Genomic DNA, 10,071 nt, shown 5'->3' with positions numbered 1-10,071 from the left:
AATACGTTCCCTTGCATAGATACACACACACACACACACACACACACACACACACACACACACACACACACACACACACACACACACACACACACACACACACACACACACACACAGATGACATGAGTTGAATCTGTTTCATTTGCCATTGTCATAGCTTTTAACTAGGTCCTGGAGTTTTTCCCTGATCAGGCCACGTGGTCAGGAAAAACACCTGGCCCCCGAAAAACATGCATCTATAACACTGTATCTGCTTTTAGGTGTGTGTCGGTATCCTCTGGGTATGACTGGAGGACAGATTCTTGATGAGGATATCTCTGCTTCTAGTCAGTGGTCAGAGTCTACAGCAGCAAGATATGGCAGGTATGCTATCTGCATTGTCACCATACACACTCTAAACTCTTTTCCATCAGGTAATCAGAGTACTGACTGTACTGTCTTAGTGAAGGCAAGATTGCCTGCCTATTGCCCTTCATCAATCCAACCTTGTCAGATCAGCGATTCCTTAAAATAAGGGAGGAAGGCATTTTTATTATTCATTTGACTAAATATTCCCTTCTACTCCTACTACTTCCCCCTCTCCTCCTCAGATTGGACTTTGATGATGGAGACGGTGACGGGGCATGGTGCCCTAACATCATGGCAGAGACGGACGCAGGCGGCCCGAAGGATTTCCTCCAGGTGGACCTGCGTTCGCTGCACTTCATCACGCTCGTGGGCACCCAGGGTCGCCACGCCGACGGCATGGGCAATGAGTTTGCCCAGCGCTACCGCATCAAGTACAGCCGTGACGGCAGCCGCTGGGTGGCCTGGCACGACAGGAAAGGCAGGCAGGTGAGCAGATGCAAGCTAGTGTCCATACTACCAGAATCCATTCTGACATCTGCTTTCAATATTTTTCCAATGTTGATTCAATGTCCTTTTGCTCTCTGGGCTGGGTTCAAAGAGTATGAGTTTTCTTTCAAATACTTTGAGTGTTTGATTGAGCCAGCCTGGAGTGCCAGTTGGGGCCCAACTGTTGGGCTGGGTTTTCACTTTTGGGACTACTCCATTGGTTGCACAATCTTGCTTTGATTGGCTTTGTGATTGGTGTGACTTTTCTATAACTTCCATTCTTGTCTGGCTGTGTTTGTTGGCGTTCAATGTTTAGTGACTGCAGTTTTTGGATGAGGATGATGATGCCCTTTCCTGTTCCTGTCTGCAGGTGATCGAGGGGAACATGAATGCCTATGACGTGGTGCTGAAGGACCTAGAGCCACCCATCATTGCCCGCTTCGTACGCTTCATGCCAATCACAGACCACTCCATGATCGTGTGCATGAGGGTAGAGCTCTATGGCTGTGAATGGCTAGGTCAGACACACTACAGTACATCCTATATCTAATCTCATCTCATCCTATCCTATATCTAATCCCATCCTATCCTACAGCCTATATTTAATCCCATCCTATCCTACATCCCACATCCTATATCTAATCCCATCCTATCCTATCCTATATCTAATCCCATCCTATCCTACATCCTATATCTAATCCCATCCTACATCCTATATTTAATCTCATCCTATCCTATCCTATATCTAATCCCATCCTACATCCTTTCCGTATGTGAAACTGAAAGAAAAGAGAATAGCCTAGATACTACCAGAGTTAGAATGTAAAGCAAAGTTTAGACCAGGCTGATGTAAAATGGCCACTGTCATTGATTGTGACCTTTCCTTTGACCTGTCCCTGGCTGTGTGTTATTGCAGATGGCCTGGTGTCCTACAGTGCTCCAGCCGGCCAGGAGATGACCTACAGAGGCCTGGACGTCCACCTCAATGACTCGGTCTACGATGGATCCATGGGTCTACAGTCAGTTGGGTTTGTTTTAGTATATTTGTACTTCAACAGTGGCATTTTCTGAGTACAAAACTGTTAAGAAGCGTTAAATGGTCCACATCCTGAGTGACTCTGACCCGAAGGTACTATTTAACAAAGTTGCAAGCCATTCTTGGCCCATGTGAGGATTTTGTGGACAACTCTTGAGCTAAGCGGAGCCAAGCTGTCCTGCCCTGGCCTGGTTTTGTATCCACCATCGTTTTTGGAAGCGTGCAGAAAAGAACAATGTGAAAGGAACATATCCAAGCCAGCACAATACGGTTCGGGTCAGTATGATAGTGTGAAATGATGACGTGTAAGACACAAGTGGATTCAACACAGGCATGATAGCAACAAAGACCTCCTTTTTTCCTTCCTCCCCTCAGTATGAGTTAGGGGTTAAGTGCCATGCTCAAGGGCACAACCGTAGTGGATGGGAGTAACGGTCCTGTGTAACGGTCCTGTCTCCTCTCTCCCCCCAGTATGGAGGAAGGCCTGGGCCAGCTGACTGACGGGACGTGGGGTCTTGATGACTTCCTCCACAGTCACGTGTACGGCGTGTGGCCCGGATACGATTATGTGGGCTGGACCAATGAGAGCTTCCCTAAGGGCTACGTGGAGATGACCTTCGAATTTGACCGCGTCCGCAACTTCACCTCGATGAAGGTGAGAGGTCAACGAGTACAAAAGGAGGTGGATGTGGTTTTACCATGTTCCCAACGGGAAAAACTGGGCAAAACGGGTTGAAATTCTGGTTGTGTTGATGTCATTTCAGACCGACCATAACCTTGTGTCATTGGTCCACTCAGTAGGTGTGCAAGAGATACTGTATTCAGCCATATGTGGAGGTCTGTTTTGTCCTTCAAGAGTGGCTAAATATTTAGGCATATGTCCAACAACTTTAGCCTCCAATTGTTTCGTCATTGGCTGAATAGCACCTGGACATGCAATTTGTACTTCAAACCATGCAGTGACAGACAGTATACCACAGTACACTCTACTCTCAAGTGTTATAGTTCATAGTTCTCCTCTTCTCTCCGTAGGTGCACTGCAATAACATGTTCAGCCGCGGCGTGAGAATGTTTCGGCAGATTTCGTGTTACTTCCGTACGTCCGAGTTGGACTGGGAGTCCCAGCCAGTGTCCTTACGTCTCCCGGTCGACCAGGTCAGCCAGAGCGCCCGGTTCATCACCGTGCCCCTGGGGGGCCGCATGGCCAGTGCCATCAAGTGCCGCTTTGCCTTCAACGAGGCCTGGATGATGATCAGCGAGGTGGCCTTCCAGTCAGGTGAGACTTGAGACGCCTGGGTCATGTTCAGTAGGGCTCACTGTAACAAAACATTTTTCTAAGAGGGAACGCAAATCTTATTGTGTTTTAGTTGAGGTGGTGTCTCCCCGTTTTACTCTGTTTCAAAATAGATGATGACATTTCTCCTCTTTCTCCCTCTCTCTCTCTCTCTCTCCCCCCCACCCTCTTTCAGCAGGGACAGCAGTTTATAACACATCTCCGACTCCCCGCAAACGTGGCCACCCGACAAATGTTCTTCCAGGTTAGCTCCAGCTACGTTCTTACCTATTTTGTCTTCGCCAACCCTGTCTCCTTTTGCATTCAATAGTGCCCTCTGCTGCCTGTTCTTAAAATGCTGTTGCATTAATTATGACGAATAGAGGTTAGTTACAGTGAAATATGAGGGAAATTACAACAGCATTAATGAATGATAAATACAACACTTACTGAGGATGACATTATAATGAGTTTTTATGAAAACCTTACATGTGATGTGAGCACTAAACGTCTTGATGACAACCCTTTCTTGTAATAAATATTATAAATAAATGTTTCAAGCTGTCAAATTTTTGTATCCTCAACTCCTTCAGTGAGGGATCTTGGATTCTTCGCTCCAATGCGCTTTGACAGGGAGGTAAGGAATTGAGTAAACAAGGACGGAGGAAGCAACGAAGCTCTCTGTTAAATATTTTATACCTTCTGGTACATTAGGAGATAACCCCATCCACAAAGTGGATGAAAGCAACACCCGGATCCTGATTGGCTGCCTGGTGGCCATCATTGTCATCCTTTTGGCCATCATAGTCATCATTCTGTGGCGCCAGGTCTGGCAGAAGATGCTAGAGAAGGTATGTAACAGATTTTAATTCCCTGAGGTGTTTTCAGAGCGGAAATCATTAGGGTTGATCTAATATCTACGAGGAAACGTCTCTGTCTTGTTATAAAATAAATACTGCTGTCAGGCTAAAAAGGAAGTCAGAAACTAAGACTGCAAATGACACTGATCAAAGTTGTTGATTAAAGTAGTTTTTTTTAACCTCAAGTGTTTCTTATTAGCTGTAATTGTATCCCCTAACATCGATTTGCATGGCCTCTTAGCTAAACTTAAACACAAGATTACAACATCTGTCAATGTTTGACTTGGTGCCAACCACAGTGTTAGAAAATCTAGAAGATGCACCTCTTATCTTTGCCATTGATTGCTTCTGTTTTCCCAAGAGCGCCCTCTAGCTTTTCTCTCTGGCGCCACCAAACATTACAACACACACAGCTTATAACAGTAACTACCCTTCCCTCCAGGCTTCGCGGCGTATGCTAGACGACGAGCTGTCGGCCCGTCTGGCCGTCCAAACCCAGGCCTTCTCTTTCCACCACTCGTCCCAGTCCAGCGGGGACGGCTCCAACTCCACCTACGAGAGGATCTTCCCCCTCTGCTCCTCTGACTACCAGGAGCCCTCCCGCCTCATCCGCAAGCTGCCCGAGTTCGCCCAGTCCACTGAGGAGCTGGGTGAGTGGATTAAAGGGAAAGTACAATCAAAAATCAAAGTTTAACAGATGTTTTCAGACTTCAGCGATGGTGAGGGACTTGGACTAATCTTGACGTTAGACTACTTTTGAGGTGTGAAAAAAATATGACAAACTTTGATTTTGGAGTGTAATGTCCCTTCAAGCCAGTGTTTCTCAAATGGTGGGTATAGTGACCCCTAATTACTTTTGGGTTGTGGCTTATTAAGACAGGCCTGTGGCTAGAAATATCAGTGTTGTTAACTTGGAGGGTCACAAGAACATTTCAATGGTCTTGATCAGGTCACATCTTACTGAAGTGTGAACCTATGCTCTGTGTACTCCACAGCAGGGACTAGCTCCTCCTCCAGACCACCCCAGGCCTGTGGATCAGACGGGGCTCCCCACTATGCCGAGGCAGACATTGTGAGCCTGCAGGAGGGGACTACGGGCAGCAACACCTACTCCATCACGGCCGTCAACATGAGTCTGCTCTCTGGGAAGGACACAGCCATGAGGGAGTTTCCCAGGGACAAGCTCACCTTTAAGGAGAAACTGGGAGAGGGACAGTTTGGAGAGGTATGGAATAAAACTGGGGATAAAGGGAGTGTTGTGTGTGTGTGTGTGTGTGTGTGTGTGTGTGTGTGTGTGTGTGTGTGTGTGTGTGTGTGTGTGTGTGTGTGTGTGTGTGTGTGTGTGTGTGTGCAGGAAAGCAATTAAAAAGAACAAAAGTCAGATGACTCTTGCTTTCTTGCTAGACAGATGAAACATCAATAGTAAAATGCCTTTGTTTCTGCCCACAGGTGCACCTGTGTGAGGCAGAGGGCATGCAGGACATTGTGGAGAAGGATCTGTCTGAAGAGATCAATGACCGTTCAAATGAGGTAGAGGGCAGCGATGACACACCTATTCTGGTGGCTGTGAAGACACTGAGGGAGGACGCCAACAAGAACGCAAGGTGAGAGCACTGGATCTGTTTCCATGACAACTGTACTGTCCTACAAGAGCCACATGATAGTACAAGAGCCACATGATTTATAGTTGGAAAAGGAATTTTGTGATCTGCATGACAACAATGCTTGTTCTTGCCTCATCTTTCACTTTGTGTTCCTGGTGTCTTGCCATTGGCCAGTTGTAACAGAGAATGTGTTCACAATAATCTACCAAGTAAGAATAGGTAAGTTGACCAATCAACAAACGGAAAGAGCACTGTATTTCCCAATTTAGCCAGGTGTCACATCAGTTACCATCCGTTGTAACAGGAATGACTTTTTGAAAGTGAAACTACATGGTGTGACAAGGTAAAGTGGGACAGGCAGGTGTCACAGACGTTATTGTCTTATGTCACACCAATGACTTCCTGAAGGAGAAAATATCTGTGCAACTCAATGTAAAGTGTGACTAACTCAATGTAAAGTGTGACTAGCACTCTATCTCTCTACCGCACCTGCTGTCTCGACCTCTGAATGGTCGGCTATGAAAAGCCAACTGACATTTACTCCTGAGGTACTGACCTGTTGCATCCTCTACAACAGGGGTGTCAAACTCATTCCACGGAGGGCCTAGTGTCTGCAGGTTTTTGGTTTTTCCTTTCAATAAAGCCCTAGACAACCAGGTGTGGGGAGTTCCTAACTAATTAGTGATGTTAATTCATCAATCAAGTACAAGGGAGGAGCGAAAACCCGCAGACACTCGGCCCCCCGTGGAATGAGTTTGACACCTGTGCTCTACAACCACTGTGAATATTATTTGACCCTGCTAGTCATCTATGAACGTTTGAACATTTTGAAGAACAATCTGACCTTAATGGCTATGTACTCTTATAATCTCCACCCGGCACAGCCAGAAGAGGACTGGCCACCCCTCAGAGCCTGGCTCCTCTCTAGGTTTCTTCCTAGGTTCCTGCATTTCAAGGGAGTTTTTCCTAGCCACCGTGCTTCTACATCTGCATTGCTTGCTGTTTGGGGTTTTAGTCTGGGTTTCTGTACAGCACTTTGTGACATCTGCTGATGTAAAAAGAGCTTTATAAATACATTTGATTGATTGGTTTACGAGCAAGTGTCTGTTATTGTCCAGTGTTAGTTACAAGAATGACTTATTGAAGGAGAAACGACATGGTATATTTGTGCAACTTAATGTAAAGTGTGACTGGAAGACGTCATAGCCGTTACCACCTCGTGTTACAGGAATGACTTCCTGAAGGAGATCAGGATCATGTCTCGGCTGAGGGACCCTAACATCGTCAGCCTGCTGGCAGTGTGTGTGGAGAGCGACCCCCTCTGCATGATCACGGAGTACATGGAAAATGGAGACCTTAACCAGTTCTTGTCCAGCCATCAATTGGACGAATTGGAGGAGATACAATCTAGTGACAAAGCCACGGTCAGGTACGTTACATCTGCATAATTTTACTAGATAATGACATCCCCGATTAGGGTTATTATGAAAGGTGATACTGTAATCATAACAATAATTCATTTTCTTATTTTTTATTTATCAAGTAAATGTTTTAATCCATATAGTTCATAACAGTATGCGGAAACCCGATGCAATAGCGCAGTATTAAAAAGTTTGTCATGCAAACACTTTAAAATGAGCTAAAATGTTATTTTCTGACCACATACTCTTGCACTCTCTTTGGCATTATATAAAAAAAGTTCAGAGTTCAATTACTTTTCAATACTCTCATATCCTCTTAGCTATAGCAACCTGATGAGCATGGCTACACAGGTAGCCTCTGGAATGAAGTACCTGTCCTCTCTCAACTTTGTCCACCGCGACCTGGCCACGCGCAACTGTCTGGTGGGCAAGAACTACACCATCAAGATTGCTGACTTCGGCATGAGCCGGAACCTGTATCGCGGTGACTACTACCGTATCCAGGGGCGGGCCGTTCTTCCTATTCGCTGGATGTCATGGGAGAGCATCCTATTGGTGAGGAGTTTTGGAGAGAGCTGATATTAGCTGGGAATGTTCTGTAGCATGTAGTTTTCAACCAAACATGTTTCCCTGTGTTTAGATATGAGTCAAATGACTGTGTGCCTTTCCCAGGGTAAGTTCACCATGGCCAGCGACGTGTGGGCTTTTGGCGTGACTCTGTGGGAGATTCTGACCCTGTGTGAAGAGCAGCCCTACTCGCAGTTTTCCGACGAGCAGGTCATCGAGAACACCGGCGAGTTCTTCAGGGACCAGGGCAAGCAGGTGACTACACACTAGTGTATTTACTACACTCTTATTCCGAAAGGGTTATTCGGCTGTCCCCCTAGGAGAGCCCTTTTTGGTTCCATGTAGAACCCTCTGTGGAAAGGGTTTTACATGGAACCCAAAAGGGTTCTACCTGGAACCAAAATTGGTTTCCTATGGGGACAGCTAAGAACCCTTTTAGGTTGTAAATAGTACCTTTTGTACCGGTGTATGGTGTATGGCTACCACATGTTTACTATGTCGGCATGCAATCAGCACTGTTCTATGGCAGCAATATGTGTACATGCAACAAAACGGGTATAGAACCAGGTTTGTCAGTCTACATGACTAAATATTCTGTTAGGCTGCTGCTCAGCTAAATGTCTTGGAGCTAGCTTAGTCTCACACGGAACCCAAACCGGCTGCGCGCGTGCGCCATCGTGCGTTATCGTGCATACATTTATTTTTTATTTTAAAATGTGTTTTTCCTGTAATATCCTAAAATGTTGTTTCTTCTCAGGTGTACCTGCCGAGGCCTGCCTGTTGCCCTGATGCGGTCTATAGCAGCCTGATGCTGGGTTGCTGGAGGAGAAATGCCAAACAGAGACCCACTTTTCAGGAGATATACAGCCAGCTTGGGGAGAGCCAGGAATAGCAGCTCATATATAGACCATGATTATATAGAGTGCTCTGAGGTAAAAGTTCCCCTAGGTACAGATCTAGGATCAGCTTCCCCTGAAAAACTGAAGATCAGCATTTAGGGGCAACTTTATCCTACACTTCACCCTTTTTTGTAACATGGACCAACATCTACGGTCCTTCTACATTCAAGGGAAGGCAAAAGTATGGCCCTTCCTCCTTTGAGGACCCCGTAAATTAGAACTAGCACGTGAAAACTGACTGAAAACTGCACGCAATGTTCTATTCATCTCTCTCAGCCTTTTTCTCTCAATTTGAGTTGACTTCCTATCTCTATTCGCCAGAGCCATGTATATTTATATTAACAATGTCTATTGCACACTATGAAAACACCACCTCTCGCTCTCCCTCTGTCTCGCTCCATCTCGCTCTCTCTCTAGTTTTTAGGGTGGGGGACAGTTCTGTAAAAAATGATTCATTATGTCTGTGATGATAAAATGTAGGAATGCTGTGTCAGATTGTGCACACCAGGAAATGTAATGTTGTTTATAATCTTCTATTATGAAGATAATAATAATAATGTGTAGAAAGTCTCCTTTTGGACTCAGATATTCAAGCATGTATCTGTTTGATAGGTTCTTTATTTAGTTGATGTTGTAAAATGTGTTGTATTTTGTCAAAGCTAAATAGTCCTTTGAGTTAAATTTGTGCTTTGAAATAGTGCAACTTCATACTTAAAACCTGCATTTCTTATTGTTCATGCAAGTTTTATACTCTAATTAGACAAGTAGGCCTACTTATGGTTTCAATTAATTTACTGAACATTCTTCAATGTTCAAAACCATTTTAAAAACGACAATAAAATGTTCAAATAAAAAAAGATGCAGATTATTCCTCTTTTCCTCTGCCTTAGCAACTCAGTGAGCCTGAAAAAGAAAGACAAAAACAGAAGTAGAAAAAAAAAACATGTAATTCACAACTTTTGCTTTTCTTCAACATTCTGTATTGACGGGATGTACTGCTACAATATTTGAGAAATGAAATGCAGAGTAAAAGTACAACCGAGTGCTTAGTAATGCTTAAAGTCTTCTCTTTTCCTCTGCCCCCTCTGTGCTCTCCGGAGTCCCTGGAAGTCCTGTAATCTTCTTCCTCCCACCTGTAGCAGTGGAAAGGCTAGAGGGGGTCATCACTGATAAGAATATGTAGTTTACCAGGGGCATCAGCCAGCAGTGTGCAATACTGAGGGGCCACAGAGCTCACTGGCAGCTCTCCTGGGGAGAAGGACCTGGCCAATGATCTAGTTAGCCAGACAGATTATGGAGTCATGTGAAGCGCAATAGAATGGTCTTGAGGCTGCTTATTGAAGTGAAGCTTCCACTGAGTGATGAAGGCAGGGAGCTATCTATGTCATATGCGGCATACTCATCACCCAATGACCTTGTTGGTGAGAGAGAAGATGGTGCCATGTTGGGCCCCAGATTCTACATGTACCTCTGTCTTAGGGATGTCCAAGGTAGACAGATTCAGTTGCATTTTGAGAAGTTGGTTCCCACATGTGAAACTCATCAAGGTAAGAAACCTTCCAATTGGTAGGAGCGGA

General features: G+C 45.1%; 1 protein-coding gene across 1 annotated transcript; it reads left to right on the top strand.

The window, feature by feature from the left end:
• Nucleotides 1–268: 268 nt before the first annotated feature.
• Nucleotides 269–9,350, top strand: LOC120056251 (discoidin domain-containing receptor 2-like). The gene is made up of 14 exons (XM_039004500.1): nucleotides 269–363; nucleotides 591–834; nucleotides 1,205–1,352; nucleotides 1,751–1,853; nucleotides 2,342–2,525; nucleotides 2,903–3,146; nucleotides 3,858–3,994; nucleotides 4,446–4,653; nucleotides 5,002–5,228; nucleotides 5,453–5,607; nucleotides 6,836–7,036; nucleotides 7,349–7,583; nucleotides 7,701–7,850; nucleotides 8,353–9,350. The coding sequence occupies exons 1-14, from the start codon at nucleotides 284–286 to the stop codon at nucleotides 8,485–8,487; spliced, it is 2,451 nt and encodes an 816-aa protein (XP_038860428.1). The 5' UTR covers nucleotides 269–283; the 3' UTR covers nucleotides 8,488–9,350.
• Nucleotides 9,351–10,071: the final 721 nt, after the last annotated feature.

Source organism: Salvelinus namaycush, chromosome 11 (assembly GCF_016432855.1).
Source record: "Salvelinus namaycush isolate Seneca chromosome 11, SaNama_1.0, whole genome shotgun sequence".
Lineage (NCBI taxonomy): Eukaryota > Metazoa > Chordata > Actinopteri > Salmoniformes > Salmonidae > Salvelinus > Salvelinus namaycush.
Note: the sequence above shows the minus strand (reverse complement) of the source record. Positions and strands in the feature narration are given on the sequence as shown.